Source organism: Nelumbo lutea, chromosome 2 (assembly GCF_056320005.1).
Source record: "Nelumbo lutea isolate HS-2025 chromosome 2, American lotus-T2T, whole genome shotgun sequence".
Lineage (NCBI taxonomy): Eukaryota > Viridiplantae > Streptophyta > Magnoliopsida > Proteales > Nelumbonaceae > Nelumbo > Nelumbo lutea.
The window spans coordinates 17,561,101-17,581,109 of record NC_142685.1 but is presented as its reverse complement, the minus strand read 5'-3'; the positions used below and the strand labels follow the sequence as shown (position 1 = coordinate 17,581,109).

General features: G+C 38.6%; 1 protein-coding gene and 1 long non-coding RNA gene across 2 annotated transcripts; one reads left to right on the top strand and one right to left on the bottom strand.

Annotated features, from left to right (window-relative positions):
- Nucleotides 1-1,445: 1,445 nt before the first annotated feature.
- Nucleotides 1,446-16,381, bottom strand: LOC148868907 (ATP-dependent zinc metalloprotease FTSH 9, chloroplastic-like). Its single transcript, XM_088971637.1, has 14 exons — nucleotides 15,281-16,381; nucleotides 10,328-10,393; nucleotides 10,107-10,241; nucleotides 9,922-9,987; nucleotides 9,408-9,593; nucleotides 9,234-9,320; nucleotides 9,021-9,134; nucleotides 8,789-8,913; nucleotides 8,596-8,704; nucleotides 6,888-7,013; nucleotides 3,063-3,383; nucleotides 2,849-2,972; nucleotides 1,863-2,031; nucleotides 1,446-1,761 (listed from the first exon to the last, which is right to left on the bottom strand). Exons 1-13 carry the CDS (start codon nucleotides 16,169-16,171, stop codon nucleotides 1,904-1,906), a joined length of 2,478 nt encoding a protein of 825 aa, XP_088827763.1. The 5' UTR covers nucleotides 16,172-16,381; the 3' UTR covers nucleotides 1,446-1,761; nucleotides 1,863-1,903.
- Nucleotides 16,382-18,571: 2,190 nt separating this feature from the next.
- Nucleotides 18,572-20,009, top strand: LOC148868906 (uncharacterized). The gene is made up of 2 exons (XR_016107594.1): nucleotides 18,572-18,765; nucleotides 18,844-20,009. It is a non-coding gene; the product is annotated as an uncharacterized LOC148868906 (long non-coding RNA).

The window sequence follows — 20,009 nt, the reverse complement described above, 5'->3', positions numbered from 1 at the left end:
AAATATTTTCCTAAATGAAATCCTTTCTCAGCAAAGAAAGGGTGGCAAAGCTCTAAATGGTGGAAACAAGCCCATAGTTGGCTGATTTAAAGCCAAATTTGTTATGGATTGTCAAGGATGGCTCACTTATATCAGCTTTTGATGACCCTTGGGTACCATCTATTCCAAATGGTACACTACTACCAAGTCTTAATTGTCACTTACCCGAAAGCCAAAGGTAGCAGGCCTTCTAAGTAGGGAAGGTACATGGGATCTAAGAGTGCTACAACAATTCTTTGATGGGGCTACAATGAATTACATCACACAGATAAGACCTCAAATAGATCTAGTAAGGGATCAAATGATTTGGAAAAGTAGTTCTCGGGTTTATACAGTTAAATTTTCATATAGAAGTTTTATATCATTATTACCCTCCCCTTCAACCCCTCACTTCAATTGGAATATGCTTTGGAAGTTTAAGATCCCTTATAGATGCCAAGTTTTTGTTTGGAAAGCCTTATGGCATGGAGTGTTAACAAAGGACAAGTGTGCTACAGCCTAGATGGCTATCTCCACATGATCTAATTTGTTGTTTTTGTTGACAGCAGTAAGAAACCTTTCATCATCTCTCCTTCACATGCTCTTATGCTAGGGCTATTTAGTGCGAAGCACAAATTGGGGTTAATCCAGACATGATGGTGGTTCAACCTCTGCAACTCTTAATTAAAGAATGGTTTAGTTCTTTGCACACTCAAATGAGCAAGCAAGAGATCTCCTCTTTGGGAAATCCTGTGTAATAGTATACCTTATCATATGGCATGCACGTAACAAGAAAATAAAGTTCAATACTACCTCTCCGGTGTTCACCAGTGTTGTTTGTTGTGCTCTTTCTCCTAGAGTCCTCATGCCCTATATTTTCTAGGTAAGGTCCGCATATTAGTTGCCTTTCCCGTTAGCCCTGAACCGTTCGTACGTTGATGCTATGTTCCATGTATTACTTATAATTTCCCTAATCCTTCCATGGCAATATGGCATCTTAAATCTCCTTGTGCTGTTGATCTCTATTTTGGAGTCTCTCTGGTCAAATGTCTTTGAATTACTTATCTCATGCTAGTAGCATTGTTTTCCTTGGCCACAAAAGCTTCCACCACGTAGATATGCCGGTGCGCCCAATTCTCCTCCTCTAAGCTCTAGTTTCATCCTTACCAAGCATCCTTTTGTTATTTCATCAGTATGTTGTTTATTTGTCGATCAAACTTAGAAGCCAAGCTTTGATGGATTTTTTTTTTTTACGTTGGCCAGGACCCCTTGAATGACTTTTACAGCATAACTCTGCACAACTTTGAAATCTACCACCTGGTTCAACAACCTATGGTCTAAAAGAATCAACCTCTTGCCTGCTGAATGAATTGGATTCTTGTTATCATTTGTATGCTGCACATGTTCACTACATTGTATACAGAGTCTTCCGCATAAAGGATCGTTTATTTAAATATTTGATGGATAACAATATATGCAACAAAAAAAAAAAACATTAGATAAACACTGAATTACTGAAACAATATTCAGATTTACAATAAAACAGACTGGCATCCATGAATTAAACAGTAGGACCAGTCTTTTCTTTTGACATAAAGATAACCTGTAAGGTTCTTGGAGAAGAGCACTTTGTTTGGATACTTGCTCCTCCCCTTCTTGCATGTAGCTTCCAGCCAGTCAGTTAAACGTGATGAACAATGATGAAGTAACCCCAAATAAATACAACATTACATTTACAGAAAACTGCAAGTGGAAATTCGTGTCAATTGCAAGCAAGGAAATGATCATGGAAAGGCATCAAGTGGAGCGTTATTGCTAAATACCAAGTAATAAGTAACTAATACCTGAAGTTTCAAAGAGCATTGACTAGAAAAGGCAGAGGTTCTCATGCAGAGGTTATCTGCATTGGGAGAAGCGACTCTTGCTTTCCACTCATAAAGATAGTCAACTCTGCCGGTGCAACCACCAACTTCAACCACTCCTGTAGCTCTTCACCTTCTACTTTCTCTTTCTCTGTAGAGATGAGGGAAACATTAGCATATCAGAGTAAACTGAACAGGGCTATCAAAACATCCCTGAGTGCTTGCACCAATGCCTAGTGACAGAGCTGTCTGTTCCTGTGTGCTAAATCGGAAATTAACTTATATGTACACAATTCATTAAACAGACATAATCACACATGCAAAAAATTAAATAAAGAAATAGTTTCCACCAGAGCCATCGCTAAGGGTGCAACACAGGTTGGCCTGAGTTAGGATTACACTACTTCAGGTTTGGGTCTTTGGGCCAGGCCCATTCAAATTTTGACAAAAGCCGAACCCAAGCCCGCCCAATTTGCACCCCTAGCCATCACACCATAATTCCTACAAAGAGCATAAATAGATATTAACATTGAATATTTAGTAGTCCTGGTACCACCATAAGTGATTGCCAAAAAATTGGATACCACCACAAGTAAATCTTTTCTGGAAAATGTAATGAAGCTTAAATGGGCAATCATAATGTGATAAATGATTGAATAAAGGATTATTTTGGCCAATAAATTGGATATCCATTGTTACGGATCTGTGTAGTTACCACGCAACCTCCATTATATCCACACCCAAAACAAACTCTATCCAATCATCTCATGATTTTGCTGGTGAGAAGAGCCCCTGTTATGGTTGCCACAGAGGATTGTGGTCTATAAGTATGGTATTGCCTAGACTATGCTCCTGTCTAAATTGTAGAATCATTGAATCAATCAACCTCATCCAGTAAGACTTCAATGGCATTGCATAATTGCCAAAACTACACCAGAAATAACGGAAGAGACTACTTGACCAAATACCTTCCAAATGGGCACCAAGCCCCTCCAATACAGTAGGATTAGCACGGATGACAGAAAGTGCTACATCAAGTGCAGATTGAAGTAATGCTTTGACCTCTCTTTGGACCAGATCCACAAGATGTCCCTGTTATTAAGCCTCTGATCAATCCTTGCAACAAATAAAGCAACAAAAAAAATTAAGGCAACATTAACTAAAAGAAATAAAAGAAAGGACCTGATCTCTTCCCCAAGGAACAGATCCTGAGTCATCAAGCCCACCACTAGAGAGTGTCGCTAATGATACTGGACCTATTGTCTGATTAAGACCATATTCAGCTACTGCTTTATATGCCATGTCTGTTGCCCGCCTAATATCATCAATTGCACCAGTTGATACACGGCCTGAATAAATAACTTCTTCCGCTGCACGTCCTCCAAGAAGAGTAACCAAGCGGCCACGTAACTCATCAATGAAGAGCAAGTATCTGTCCTCACTGGTGGGAGGAATATATGTGAAGCCCAATGCCCCTCCTGATCTGGGTAATATGCTTAGTTTCTGATGACACAAACGCAAATGATTAGTTACAGATCAAGATAATCCACATGTAGGGCCTAACTAAGCCCACAGAACTAGGCATATTCATGAATCTTGACTTAGGATATTTAGTAGAATGGATTATTATTTCCTTATGAAGCAGGACCCAAAGCAAATACTAGATTAAACCATAGGTAAAATGGCTAAGACCTCAACCCAAAATCACTCTATTTAGACCTAAATTTCGTTTTAAAACGGTCCAATGTGATTTTAATGTCACGAGAAAAACCATTTTATTATATATCCAATGAGATAACAATATACAATTTGGACATGGATATGAGCAGGAGCTATTAATGAAAACATCCCAATAAGAGTGGTAAATTGGATAAAGATGGCAAAGATTTCTTATCACTTTCCATCAGCAGATGTCCTATGTGGGTGGCAACTTGTGGCAAACTCTTCTCACTCTAGACCCAAACCCAATATTTCTAAGGTGGATTGTACACACCGAAAACCAGGTCAAGTTCAATTTTGATGGATGCAGCATGGGTAACCTGGGAAGATCAGGCAATAGGAGGTATATTTAGAAACAACTTGGTTCAAATTTAGCCCCACTTTCAGGACCAAAAGTTAATTGTGACTCAACTTGAGCTGAACTAGTAGATGTGTTGTAGGGGCTGAAAATAGGGAAGGCTCTAAACTTAAGGAATTTTATTGTGGAAGGAGATTCTAAGAGGATTGTGAGATATCTGGAGAAAAACAGGCAAGGAACGTTGCAATACAGCCATACTTTGAGAGTGGCAAGACATATAGAAAGGGAACTGGATGTAAACTTCAGATGGGTGCACAGATCAGCAAATAGCTTTGCTGATTCTCTAGCAAACAATGGGGCTAATAGGGATAAATTATTCCTGGGACAACCATCTGAATGGTTGCAGAAGTATGAAAAGGGATTAGGTGTAGGGCTGTCAATGAGCCGGGTCCATTAGGCCAGTTCTGGTTCCGGGAACTGGAACCAACGGGTCGGTTAGGTCCTGATATAGGGTCCTGATTACTATCGGTTCAGAACCGGTTGCACCTAGTCCAAACCGATTCAGACCCAACCCGATATATATCATATTAAATAAATTATATATACTACACATAAAATATATAACGTATAATATATAGAACATTGAATATATATTAAGCATAAATAATTATTTTTTATTTATTATAATTGGGTCTGTCGGGTCAGACCCGATTGTCCCGAGAACCAATCCGTTCGATTCCGAGTCCAAGAATTACAGACCCTAAAGGGTCCAGTTCTAGTTCCAGATCCTCAACATTTCATGTTGGGTCGGCTCCGGTTCCAGCTGGTTCCAGCCCAGAGCCGACCCGTTGACAGCCCTAATTAGGTGGCAGTTGGCAGCCTAATTTAAGGGTTAACCCTCTTGTACATAACATTCTCTAATTCAAATTTTTATCAGTTTTTTCATTATTTGAAGGATTCAGTAATTTACTTGTATAAATTTGCCTTAAGAAAGGCTTTGTTTTTAAATAAAATTTTGTGATATTTTTTTAAATTCCATTAAGTCCCTTTTTTATAGGCAACTGAAGACTTTATTAATTAAGAAGAAAAATCAAAATATGTATGAGTGTTATGCATCCCAGGTTAAGTCCCTTTCTTAACAAACAATGTGGGTAGGCACTCTATTTGCCCCTGATTTTGCCCATGCATCTGCCATTCCATTTTCCACCCTTTGAGCCACCTAAAAGAGACCTCCCTTCCTCTCATCAGCCATCTAATCTCCTTTATGACATGCCTAGAATTGCCATTAATTCTGCCCTTATAGAGTTCCCAACCCTGATGGGTCCTGAAAAATAATGCTAATATTCTACCATTACAGTCCCTAAATACCCCTCCAAGTCCAACTCCAGAAGGATTAGTCTTTAAGTCGTTCCATGTTGAAAGTAGTTAAGATTCTTTACATTAGGGACACTAAGGTCCATAATGTGCCACAAAGGAGGAATATGGCTTATAAATTGTGGAAAAGATTTTGCTTTTTGTCTTTTTCCTGGTTAATATTAATTTCAGACACTTCACAGTATTGATTCCCTGGTTCTTTTTTTTTTTTTTCTATAGCACATTATCATTTTTTTAGACACTGAAAATTTCTTAGAGCAAATCATAGGAGACTGCTATCGTTCTACATCCTCCTATTTCTTTCAAGGGTAACCTTTTGACTTTCTTAGCAGTAGGACTATCTCATGAGTAGCATTCAGGTTCCACCACGCAACCTACTCAAGGAAGGTTAGAATCCAATTAAGAAATGGTAATAGGAAATGATATTTTCCCTATATCTAAGAAAATCCAGACCATGAAACTAAAATGCCCATCAGCATGCTAATCAAGTTCCTACATCCTGCTTACATAAACCAAATTAAAAGGCTAAACAACATAATTTGACATCCACAATTTCCTGTTTATTAAGAAGATATCAGTGGATGACAGATATCCAGATATCAGTTCAATTGTGAGATAAACTGATAACAAACATCCATATGGAGAATTCTTCGGTTCTTCCAGAAAGCCCGCCTCGAGTCCACTTGCAAGTAAAGAAGATTCCAATAGATTGGGAACTTGGAATGATCATGATAAAATAACAACTTTACCTAGATGCAACCAATCAAATGTTATAATCATAATTCATAAATACCAGCAACAAGAGACATATGCAACATGCAGTTTGTAATTCAGAGAAGTGTTTTAAAAGCGAAAGGCGCAAAAAAGGCACAAGGGCCATTTTGTGCCTGAGGTGCAAGGCAAGGCGCACGCCTTTTTGAGCCAAGGTGCACAGTTTAAAAGAAAAAAAAAAAGCTAAAAATTCAAAAAAAATCAAAAAATTATAAAGCATAATGTTAATAAAAATATAAACTTAAGTTTTAAAATAAATGTTTTAAAAAACCTATTATCTAAAATTAAAATACATAAACATAATATGTAAAGCATATTCAAATGAGAATTTAAAAATGAAATCAAACATATAAAACCCGCAATCTCTTTTTTTCTCAATTGCATCAAGTAGCTAATGTGACATTACATTCCTAATTCTACGAGCCGCCTTTGTGCCACATCCCTCGAGGCAAACCCAAACAAGTGCATCTTAGGGTCTTAAATTCTGAGTTTTCACACAAAAAATAATGATTTTATAGTTTTAATTGCTTTTAGGAAGATATTTTATTAGGATGAATGAATGGACAGCATTACCAAATAGGGGTTCTCGAAGCTTCGGTGACTCAGAAAAAGGAAAAAGCGGCAAATTTTCAAAAGGCGCATGCCTGGGCTAAGGCGCAAGGCACACTAGGCGTGTGCCTTTTGAATGGGCTGCGCCTAGGACCTGGGCAAGGCGCCTACCCTAAAATGCGCCTCGCCTGTGTGCCTAGGCACGCCTTTTAAATCACTGATCCAGAGTTGAAATAGGAGACCCAGATTTCAATAATTAGTAAGGCAATACAATGTTCTCTGGTTAACAGACTTACTTCCACACGTGGCTGTCCAGGTAGAAGATTTGCAACAGCAGTTCCAACAACTGCATGACCAGCTTCATGACGTGCAACTACAGCCTTCTCGCTTCCTTGCAACTTTGCATGTTTCTTTTCAATGCCCTAAAGTAAAATCTTGCTTCCAGTTACTTCATAAATCAAACAAGAAATTGAGATGCACTACTGATGTCAAAAATTTATTTCAAGACAGAATTATGTACAATTTAACAAAGATATCTACAAGAGGCATCAAAATGGGCAGTATTTACTTCTAGAATTGAGAAAAGTAAAAAATAAAATAAAATAGCATAAAATAAAAATTTCTTCCCTTCATAGAAACATATAGTATGCACATTGTCATATATGCATATGTAACTGCTAATGGGATAGTGGTTTGGTTTTTGTATGGCTCTCCCTGGTACAGCCTCTAGTTGTAAAGGGTTTTTCTTAATGAAATCCATACTTTTCCTCTTCTCAAAAAAAAAAATCTATACTTTTTTCAAATCAAAAAGAGGGGGAAGGATTGATGCAGTTCCAGTTAGCATTGGCACCTAGCTACATGCCAATATGGACAAAGATCCCACTCTCTTTTTCATAGGCCCTAAATTCATGAAGATTTCTAAGGCCTGCAACTGAAGCTCATCCCCTTTGTCCAACTCCCATGTCCCAGTCACTAACCTGTAGCCTAATTGTAAAGCCTACTACTGCAGGCCAACATTTTTTTTATCAATAACAACAGTTTATTAAAATAGATATGTAAGATACAACCAGAATGGAGGGGTAAAATGTCTTAACCCTCCCTTTCAAACCCGAAAACACATATTACAGGATAGCCCAAAATAAATTAGATCTACCCACCCCCTGTTTAGCCAAGGAGTTGGTGCTCCTCTTAGCCCATTGAACCCTTATAATCATGTTCTGAGTTAGTTGCTTGATTTTCTTTCTTTCATTTGAGAACTTCCACAGGCTGGACTCTTCCATCTAACAGTCAGTTGGGAATCTCCTTCCACCAGCAGTTTGCTAATATTCAGCTGCTTAGCCCTTTTAACTCCTTCTAAAACTCCCAGGATTTATTTACTAAGAGTCCACATAGAGAATATCCCAAAATATTCTATGTTTTGTCTTTATTTACTATACTTGTTGCCCAAGGTAGTATTTTCCTATTTATTAAGAGAAAAGGCTAATTTTTGGTAACCTCATAGTGAGTAACACCTCAAATCAATGCATGTCCCAACTAAAGCTTCACCTTGCATGCTATTAGTCCAGAATCCTGACTTATTTAACACCTTGCTATCCTCCACATACATATGCAGAGACCTTTATATGATAAAAATATAAGTATTCAATCATAGATCAATAATCAGGTGTAAAATATACTTCTAATAACAAGCATAAATGCAGTGGTTGAGTAAAACTCCTATGTATCATGAACAAGTTGTATTATTGAGAATGACAGCAAAAAGAGACTTTTATATTGGTTAACAGATCAAGCATATTTTATTCATTATGAGAAAAGGAATTAGATGGTACAAGAGTAGAGACAGAAAAAAAAAAAAGAGACTAATGAAAGGCCATCACCCAATGCTAGTCCCGGCTATCTGGGCTCTTGGAAAAAGGGTTGACTGGATAGAGACCTAATATTCAGCATTTTTTTGCATGAAGTGGCCATTATTAGATTTGAAGAAATAGATAGATAGAGGCTTACAGCTATTGAACGCTCCACTGCTCGGATAAAGTCAATTTTCTCCACAACAATTTTGTTTTCTCTTCCCGCCAATAGGGCAGCTTCATTTACCAAATTTGCAAGGTCTGCCCTGTGCAATTTCCAAAATCAGCAAGTCAGTATAGTGAGAAGATTTGTTCCTGATGAAATCTGAGAAATAGGAGAAGGCCCAAACCCAGTAAAACCAGTCGTCATGGAAGCAATATCACTAAGATCCACATCTTCCCCTAAAGGAAGTTCTTTCTTGGACACATGAACTTTCAAAATGGCTTCTCTGCCAAGCTTATCAGGGGTTTCCACCTAAGGAAAGAAAGAAAAGAAAAAGAAAGGGGGAACTGACAAATTATTCTTCCAAAGAACTGTGAAACTGAAAGAAAATGATTTTCATACAAATGAAGAAAACAAACCATGACAACACGATCAAATCTCCCAGGCCGGCGAAGTGCAGGATCCAAGACATCTGCGCGATTAGTTGCTCCGAGGACAATCACTGCACTGTTGCTGTCAAATCCATCCATTTCCTGCAGTGGAATGTGGACAATATTAAGTTTAACCATTAAAAATATCCCATGGTAAAAGATACTCTGTAAGCAAAACAGAAACATTCCCAGGCATCTTACAGTAAGCAACTGGTTTAGTGTCTGTTCTCGCTCATCATTGCTGACAATGCGGAATCGACCATCACGGCTTTTGGCTACAGCATCGATCTGCAGAAAATAAAAATGTGACTCGTTATCCAGGGAGCTTCAAAACTTAACCAACATGGAGAGGGGAAAAAACTTTGTGATTCTGACCTCATCAATGAATATTATTGAGGGGGCTTCTTTTTTGGCTCTTGCAAAGAGATCTCTTACACGAGAGGCTCCCATACCAACATACAATTCTACAAACTCACTGGCCGAACAACTTATAAAGGGAACTTCAGCTTCCCCAGCTACAGCCTTTGCCAGAAGAGTCTTACCCGTCCCAGGAAGACCTACCTGCAAGAACAATAATTAAACAGTTGCTAGTGGACATGGTACACATGCCATGAGATGGCCATTTGATAATGTTAGCTTTATCAATCAGAAGGTTACAATCAAATTCAAAATATATCTCTTGGTAGAAAACCATGGAACAGTGAGTCCAAACCCTTCAAGAATACTGAAGACACTGGTAAGCTATTACACCTAGATGCTTTTACAAGGGTTCCATATCATGTTGGATACTTTAATTTTTATTGTAATTTCTGTACCCAACATAGTGCCTACCCACATTGTTTGTTAAGAAAGAAGTAAAAGAATAACCAAAAAATAAATAAAACCTTACCAAGAGAACCCCCCGAGGGGGACGAGCACCAAGTCGTATATACCTGTCTGGATTTCTAAGAAATTCCTGCCAAACAAATATCAGCACATAAACAACATTTCCCATGTTCTTGAGTGGAAATCTTTGTTCATGAATAGTAGGAGTCTGCAATCATCATTAAAATCTACATAAAATGTCTAGAATACCACAATTTCTTCTAGCTCTTCCTTAGCCTCATCAACCCCAGCTACATCAGAAAAGGTGACAGTTTCACCATGTTCAGAAACCTTGGCTCCACCAGCACCCCCAGACTTGCGGCTCCTCAGCTGCCCAGCTGTATGCTGTAACCATGTATACATATACTTTCAGAAAGAATTGAGGTGTGGTTATCTTGAGGTAATAAAAGAGGTGAAATGTCCATTCACACCTGAGAAAAGCTTACAGGGAACCGATGAAGAAGTCCTGCAAGTACAGCAATATAGAAGACAGCAATCTGTAAAGAGTAAAGACAAGAGGAAGGTCAGATACACATATTCTATGAATTTCCTAAAATTATTCATATGTGTTGCTCAAAGCATTCAAACATGCCAAAAGAATAAAAAGAATCCATTGTCCACCCCAAGTTGTCAAAACACTCCTTATATATATTGATGGCTGAGTACAAAACTTATAAAGTAAAAAGCTGGTGGCAGCTAGCTAAGCACACCATCAACAACCAATAAACTGCTTACACAATATTAACCAAAACTTTGACCTGCCAAAGTTTTATGTTGCTTACTAACCAATAGCTAAGTACAACTTATGTTGCTTATATACAAGTAAAAAGAAAAGGCAAATACAACCTAGAGAGGTTTTGAGGAAACACCTCCAAAAAAAGCTAAAGAACAACATATATGTATATATATATATATATATATATGCAACATAAGTTTCATTAAATTAAATTATGCTAACAATACAATTCAGTACTGGAATGCATCCCAACCTCCCTTTTTTTGAGAAAAAATAACCAAATTTCATTAGAAAAAGAAGTACATGAGAAGATGTACAGTACAGAGGGGGAGCCCCAAAAGCTTACAAAGGAGGAAGGCTATCACTATACAAAATCTCCAAAAGAGCACCAAATTTAGCTATGCCAACTGCAATGGGGTTTAGCTCCCTTGGAATCCAAATCAGGTTTGCATTTAAACAATCCAGAGAGTCCCTAGCCTCTGTAAAATAATGACTCAATCTCCAAGGTCCACCCTCCTTGTCCCTTATCCATTTTATGCATCCCAGTCTCCCTTCAATTTACAATCAAGACCATATTATAATTCTGCCCAGAAAATCTGCTCTCTATATACCCCTCACTTTTCTAGTGCATCGTCCAACCCATTTACAGTTCTCTTGACCCATCTGAAAGTAGCTCCCACCACTTTAGCTTGACTGCCTATATCCCTTATGATTTGTCTACAAACCCAAGCACCAGAACTGTTGCCGCTCATCCAAGAGATGACTAGCTTTGAGTCACCTCCCACCTCCACCTGTTGAAGCCCAAGTTGTTTGGCCATTCTCAGCCCTTGTAGTAATGACATAACTTCAGCTTTTAAGGAGTCTCCCAATTGGTCCCGAATACATTGCCATAACCCAGCCATTTTCATCCATAAGTACATATAGAGTTTCAAGATGTTATCACCATCACCAATATGAAGGTGACTGTCTGGTAATGAAATGAAAATTATATCTGTATACTTAAAGGCAATCACCCAATGTCCCAGCTATCTGGTGACTTGGGAGGGGTTGACTGGAAATGGATCTAACATTTGGCTTTTTTTTGGCACACAGTGGCTGCCATCAGGCTCAAACCAATGTTCTCAGTTCTCATACTTGTCACTTGTCACCCCAAGATTTTACCATTACACCAAGTATGACCTCTAAAGTAATATGATTTCAGTTCTACCTGAACTGCTCAGATGACATTGACTAAAACCTTGACTAAAAAGGAAAACATCAAATATATAGAGTTTCAAGATGTTATCATCTTATGGAAATGGAAGTGATTGGCTGCCCTATTGCAGTAATAAAATGAAAATTATAGGAGTACACATCTACATGATAAAATACATCTTTATGAAATTGTAATATGATGTGGAAGCAGAGAATTCAAAATTAGAGTTTTCTAAAATTCTCGTGTATTTTAACTTTTAGGCAGCAGTGTATTTTGTCATTTTATATATTTTCTGTAAGGTTCAACCAAGATTTAGGATATTTGATTTGAAATATGAAAGTAACATTATTATAATTTCTATTTTTTTTTTTTTAGTTTAATGGCCAACAGTGTGAACCTATTGAGTGTGTATTTGTGTGTTATGAATGCAAAACATGGCTAATGAATGAATTGAGTAATTTTGAGTTTTAAGCCTTTTCCATGCAGAGAGTTAAACCCACAAACCTCAGAGTGATTTGGGTGCCTGTTGAGTAATCCTCAATTTCTTCTCTCTTCTTCTTTCTTTATCTTATTTTCTCTACAAGATTCCTAGTTCCACACTTTCAACACCTTATAGCCATTGAAAACCCGGGAAAAGTTTCCAACCGTAGTTCAACATTTTCACAGAGCTGAAGTTGATAATAGGTACATGTTCCCGAGAGTTCCATCACAAGCCCAGCTTTCACAAGTTTGTTAAGGAGAGAAACTTTTCTCTTTCAATCCCCACCCCCTAGAGTGGATGAAAACCCATTCTAATCCATCCAACCATATTAGTTGATAGCATAAACAATCCCCTAAAAGAGCTTCAGGATGTTCTAAGCTTAACCCTAATTTCTCAATTTTCTCCAAATTCTCTCATAGACTAGAATATCCACACTTTTGTGCCCAACCTTCTTCCAATGTTTTCACGTTAGGTCATCTCATAAGTTTCTATCACCTATTCACCTTTTAGCCTACCAAATTTCATCAAAAAATTCCTTTTGTGCAAAACATGCACGACATAGTTGTCAAGGCAACGCCTAGGCGACAAGTGCCTTTGGAGGCTCACCTCACCTAATCGCCAAGATGCCAAGCAGTGTTCTACAGTGTCATAAAAAGATATTATACTCTTAATTTGTTGAGGTTATAGTTATAACATAGACATTTTTAAACTAAATTATACATTTTGTGTGTTTATATACTATTTTCATTTTATTATTTTCTTATTTGTTAGGGTTTAATCAACACAAACATTGCTAAATGCTGTATTGAGCCCTCAAAGACTAAAAAACCTGAACCAATAAGGAAGAACTTAGGGTCCGTTTGGTTCGGAATCAGAATGGTCCATTCCCATAGTCTGTTTGGTTCAGACGGGAATGGGAATGAGAATTAAAATCAGCAGGAATGGGATTTCATTCCCAAGGGAGGGGCAGGGAATGGACATTCCCTCAAATGGGGGAATGCCATTCCAGTAGGAATGGGAATGGGATTCCGATTCCGCCCAACCAAACAGTTGGAATCAGAATAGCCCATTCCAATTCCGATTCCAGACCCCTATTCCTGCAAACCAAACGGACTCTTAAAATGTTGTCTAGTCAACACAATTTCTTCTTCCACCTTTGCTTTTCTTCTTTTCCAATAACAGAAATAGGGGTTCAGCCCCTATATTTTTTGAATTTTATTTTCTTCTTTTTCTTCTCATGAATATGTTGGAATATGTTGATTTTCTATACTTCAACATGAAGTTTATACTTTTCATATGAAAATTATGGATAATTATTAAGGAAATATAGTTATGGAACCTAAGGAACTACCCTAGGATACATTGTTTTACTTAAAAAATCCATCATTAGGCATCTAGGCGCCCCCTGTAGCCTAGCCTCACCTTGGCACCTTGAAAACTATGATGCACAAAATGTAGGGATGGAAATTTTCCCCATCCCCATCGGGTACCCAGCCTCCCTGACCCAATGGGGTCAGGGATGGAGATTGCCTTTGCAGGGTGGGAATTGGGGATTCGGGTCCCCCAGGGAACCCATCTCTGTCGAGGATTGGGGATGGAGGATAACTTTTATCCCTGATGGGGATCAAGGTCAAGGACAGGGCTTTATTTCAAAGTTGGGGTCGGGGACAGGAAATATGATCCCTACCCCAAACCCACCCCATTGCCATTCCTAACAAAACACCACCAAACTTGGCCACCCCTATATATTGTCATTCTAAGCATTCACATAAAATTTCATCAAAAAAACCACCCCTAAAGCTGGTTCTTAAATCCACACACAAGGTCTCTTCCAGGTAGGAATGCAACTTGGGTCAGGTTGGTTGATCATTTGTTAAATTTTGAATGGGCCCATGCCTAATGTAATTGAAATTCTTCAAATCAAGCAACCTGATGTGCACCCTACTCTAGGTCACAAAAACCACTCTACCATCTTCCAATGTGATATCTCCTATAGTCCTATTCTCTATGCCCAAAAGGCGGTAACGAATAACCAGATCTATCAAGAACAAGCAGACATTTACAGATAAAAGAAACTACCTCCAACCCCTGATTCCAGCTTGTACCTTGTACCAAGAGAAGAAAAGGTTGAACCCATTTTGCTAACAAAGAAGGGACGCTAGTGATACTAGGCCACGGCATATCTTGTACATACTATTCCTTTAATCAAAGTAATAAAGAACCACAATTATAGATCAAAAAAAAATATTCTGAAGCCATCCAAAACAAAACTGTCTTCAGTTGGGAAGGATTGCAAGAATTCTAAGAATAGTTCCTATGGTAAGGGGTAAAGGACAAAAATAGATCACATCTAATTGATTGTAAAGGAGATTTAGGTATAAAGCCAGTGAAACAGTGAGACTTATAAATGATGCCTTACTTCAGAAATGGCTTTGGAGGCTTCCAACAAGTAGCATGTAAGGGATAAGTTGATGGAAAATTATTCCCCGGGAAACATTACTTTTAATGTAGGTGTAAGCAACCAGGTTCAGTTCTGGTCTCTGGGAAGAAAGCCATCGCAGTAGTACTCCCCGAACACTTAATACTACTAATATGTATTGGATAAGACAAGTCAAAAACGTTCATGGATGTATGCTCATATGTCACTATAAACATTACTACAAACACAAGCCAATGGCAGTCTGTTAGTTAGAGGACTACCAATCAGTTCATCTTTGATAGATCTCTCTATCCTTCTATTAATTCATCATATCTGATGAAAATTTCAAAGCACAGTTTCATCTCCAACAAATTATTCTGCATATACCAGATAGAAAGATAAAGATAGTGTCATAATTTTTTTTTGATAAGTAAAGATTATGTCATAATTACTTCCTAGATGTTTCAATAAAATAATGAGATTACGTATCATTTTTCCCATTACAATGAAAATACTTCATATAAAATGAGGCAAGAATATCACATGAACTTACCAAAGCAGAGTTCAGAAATCCACCTGAACGCTTATCCGGAGACCCAAACTCAACATCATTCTCAAGCATTTTCTCGTATGGAGTTTTTATATCACCTGGACGAGTAGTTGTATAAATAATTCGCTTTGTTGGAGCTACGTTTAGTATTAATGCCTCCTTGTCCTGTAATTTATTAAAGCCACCGACATCACTTTCCAGAGTACCCGGTTCAGTTTTCAACCTGAACATGATATGAACTCCGTCAACCTCCACTTTCTGCACCTGATTATTGTTGATTTTGCTCAAGAAATCACTATAAGGAACACTCACAAATGTCGTCGGGGTCCTTGGCTCCGACCCCGGCAAAGGAATCCCTGGCCGAAGCAATCTCATCACGAACATAACAATCCCCAGTTGCAGAAGCAATATCCCAATCTCCTGAGCCTGAATTATCGGCTTCCATTGCCACTTCCCTCCCTTCCACCACCCACCTTTCCCGTGCTTCTCTCTACGAGGCGAGGTCTGCGACGAAGAAGTCGAAGTCGGAGATGGATTACTACCTCCTTTGTTCTCGTTCGTCTTCCCCTCATTCTTCTCATTCGAACTAGTCTTCGAATCGCTATCTTGCTCGCAAGAGCTATTCGCCCGAGTTCTCCTCTCTATCCACCTCTGGCTCCTCCAAAAACTTCCCCAAACATCAAATCCATCAAGACTCCTCCAAACCCTAGATTGCCTGTGCAGACTAATCGAAGAAAACGAAGACGAATTCACACCAAACCTAGCCGGTTTCAGAGGAAAAACCCTCCATCGACCACGATAAAAATTCAAACGCGTGATTTCCTTTGCATTGCAATTCGATTTTGTATAGATTTTCCGATAAGTTATAGACTGCAAGGATTCGATCGCCGGCATTTGGTAGACCTGAAAGAGAGAAAGAATACGAAACTATATCCTTCGGTTTTAATGGATTGAAACAATCAATTGTTGCCAGCAGGAACATAGAGAAATGTTGAGAGATAAGAGGCAGCATGGGAAGTTCGAGCAGAGTCATGAGGAAACCTCCACCGTTTGATTCAGCTTTCCAAGACATAGACGTTAGCGTTATCTGTTCTGCGGCTCCTTAGGCTTTGGGTAATGATCATGCGGAAGTGGTCACGCTGAGTGAACCGTGTGATCCCTAACGTGTTTGTTGTAGATTGGCCGAAAATTGGTGAAATTTAGGGCCCGTTTGGTTGGTGGATAGGATTGTAATTGGGATTTCTTGATGCCTGTTTGGTTCAGTCAAGAATTAAAATCAGAATTACATTCCTAATGTTTATTTGGTTCAATTGAGAACTGGAATTGGATTTTGATTGTTATTGTTTTGTTCAGCTCTGGAATCAGAATGAGCCAAAATTTCTAAATTTACCCCTATTAATAATTGTTAAGGCTATACTTGGAACTAGACCTGTTCATGGGCCGGGTGGCCTGACGGGCCGGCCCGACCCTCAGACAGGCTTGAATAGGCTTTTTGGCCCGCGGGCTTAATCTCGAGCCAAAAATCCCGGCCCGCATAAAATTTGAGCCCAGGCTCAGGCTTTGCCAAAATAGCCCGGCCTGACCTGTAGTTAAACCTAAGTAAAAACCCTATGTGATGTCTATTTGAATAATTTTTTTATTTGAGAAGGTCATTGATTCACTTATAGGCTCACTATTCATTTAAATAGGGGAAAAAACATCTAAATTAAAATAAAAAATGTCCATTTGAATAGGAAAACTTTTAAATTTCTTTTATTAGGTCAGGCTTCAGGCTCGGGCTCGGGCCTAACAGTTTTCTGTTAATAAAAAGTCAAAGCCCAGCCCATGAACAGGTCTACTTGGAACTGGTGTAAATACAAAACTCCATTAATGGAAATAAAGAATGCTCAAATGTGCCACTGTAAAAAGCGAACCAGTCCAATGAATGTTTTATTCTCTTGTTTGTTTGGTAAAACAATGTAAAACCAAGTAGATTTCAATGAAATCTTCTTCTATTCTGATTTACATGCTCTTTGAAATCCATTGAGTGGGGTTTTACTTTTACATCGATTTTTGTTATGTAATTTTTATATTGATTTTTTTGATATAATTTTCACATTGATTCTCGATGTAAAAGTATCTTTAAACGTCATTTACATTGATAAATTTACATTTCATCCAAACGCAAACAAAACTGACCCATAGTGTAAAACTACACCAAACAAAGTTTTACACCGCAAACAAACACTACCTAATAGTTGCAAGGGTGGATTAAAAAAAATAGAGAAAGCATTAATAAGAAGGAAAGAAAGAGGGTGAAATCCACATCTTTATTGGACTAGCATCAATTTGGAATAAGAGGAGAAAGGAGAAGGGAGGAAGAATAGGGATATACTAATGCCAAGTACCAACAGTATTAATAGTGGCATGGACAAAAGAGGGGAGGAAGAGGAGCGAGAGAAAGAAGAAGAAGAAAAAGGAATAAAAAGAAGAATAAGAAAAAAAAATAGAAAAGATATAGGGGAAAGGACAATAGACCGATGACTAATTTGGATGGAGGAATACCTATGAGGCTATGAAAACTTGGTCGATTAAGACTTTGGATCCAAGGAGGGTTATTTTATTCGTCGGGAAAAAAAAATAAAAGAGGAAGGCAAAATGAGAATTGCATTTGGGGGTGAGAATGGCAATTCCCCACGTGGGAAGATCCCATTCTACCTAAAACGGGGAATGAGAATCTCGTTCTAATCAATCAAACAGTTGGAATCCGAGTGGGCCATTTTGATTTCAATACCGCCGCTGTCTATTTCAACAAAGCAAACAGACCCTTAGCTATATTAGCTTTACAAACTGTTTGCCCAATGCCTGATGGACACGCTAGGAATGATATCATCTAACTCAGCGTGACCGCTTCCGCTGAATCATTCTTTGTCATGACTTTTTTCTGACGGACGTTTGTTTCACCATGATGATAGAATTTTGGACAAGACCATGCGTGTATAATCGCCCACGTACCGAATTCACATCAGCCTTACAAGGGCGCAGTATATTCCAACCCAACCAATGAGATATTATCTCCCAATGATAAGATCAAAATGATGAGATATTATCAGAAGATGTTCTTAATATAGGACTGGGATGTAGTAAGATTTTATATTTTGTATTATTTTATATATTTATATAGTACACATTTATATTTGTATTCCTTTTAAACCGAGCGTTAGATTCAATTTTAAAAAAATACAAATGCAATATATAAAAGAATACAATGTAAGGTTTTGCACTGTATATTTGTATTTATACTCGTTCTAAACCAAAAACGTCCCACACAGTGGGAGACCGCCAGCTGTCCTTCCACACACACTTCCCCCTAGCGCGTGTGGAGAACGGAACGACCGTTAGTTCCCAATCAGCGCCCAAAACCAAACTCTCGACCTGGACCTGTGCAACCTTGAACTCCGATCCTATCGTCTCCAGTGTCGATGACCGTTCCGGCAGATACACCGTAGGTACGAACTCGTCTCTTTCGTCTCATCTCCCTCTCACATCCTTTATTTTTAATTTATTTATTTCAATACAAAACATAGGAAGAAGGATCACCGGCGACCACCCGACCATTATACTGGTGCGTTTTTTCCTCTTCAATTTTTTTTTATTTGCATTTCCCCAACCTGTTATATGTATTTCCCCAACCCATAAAGCAGAGAATGAAAATCCAGTCTTTTCTTCTCTTCCTGATTCCCCTCTTGGTTTCCTTCTTTCTCTTCGACAACGGAGCTTCCGCCATGCTACTCGGCGACTGGCAACCCATTCATGATGTGAATGACCCACATGTCCAAGAGATCTGGCAGGTTACCATCGCTAAGTACAACAAGGATGCCAAAACCAACCTCCAGTTCCAAAAGGTGGTGCGGGGTGAGACCCAAGTGGTCGCCGAATTCAATTATTGGCTTATACAAATGTAAAAAAAAAAAAAAAATAGAGTAGATGGAAGAGAGCAAAAAACGCACACCTATATACTGTTGCTGGTGGTTGCCGGAGATGGACGGTGGTGGGTGAAACCTCTCCTTTGTTTTGAATCGAAAAAAAAAAAAAGTAAATTATAAGAGAGATGAGATGAGAGGGACGGATTCATACCTTCGGTGTTTCTGCCGCAATGGTCATCGACACTGGAGACGATCGGATCGGAGGAGTGCAAGGTTGCACAGGTCCAGGTCGAGAGTTTGGTTTTGGGCGCTGGTTCAGAACTAACGGCCGTTCGGTTAACTCTACACGCGCTGAGGGGAGAGTGTGTGTGGGAAGACAGCTGGCGGCCTCCCATTGTGTGGGACGTTTTTTCAAACCAAGCCTTATGTTTATCCAAATTGCTCTGGGTCCATCCACCTCTACGCTATGGCAATTGACATTGTCTCCAAGTCTCCAGGCCCTTGTAACAATGTAATAATTTCAACGAGGAAGTTACAGATCGCTTACTCGCTTAATTTGAATACGTGGTAATTGGTTTCAATGGACCGAAACACGTAAGCCATGGTACCACGTGGCAAGAGTTTTGAACTGAAGCAGGTGAGGCCTCATCAAATTCGTTCAACATGGAAGCAATGCATATGTGGCTTGATCGAGATACTTCCACGATGGCTTTTTTTGCATTTTGGTAATTTTTCCTATATTATTTTCTTTGCTTTCTAAATTTTAAACTTTTTATTATGTGTGGTGTCAAATTTATAAAAATGAAAAAGGCATTCTTATTTGTGCT

Bases quoted from the DNA above. Each gene is read 5' to 3' on its own strand.
- LOC148868907 (XM_088971637.1), bottom strand. From the start codon at position 16,171: ATGCCGGCGATCGAATCCTTGCAGTCTATAACTTATCGGAAAATCTAT. The intron at 10,394-15,280 runs GTAAGTTCATGT...TACTCTTTACAG, and splicing joins GATTTCTGAACTCTGCTTTG to ATTGCTGTCTTCTATATTGC. The intron at 9,135-9,233 runs GTAAGATGCCTG...ATTCCACTGCAG, and splicing joins CACTAAACCAGTTGCTTACT to GAAATGGATGGATTTGACAG.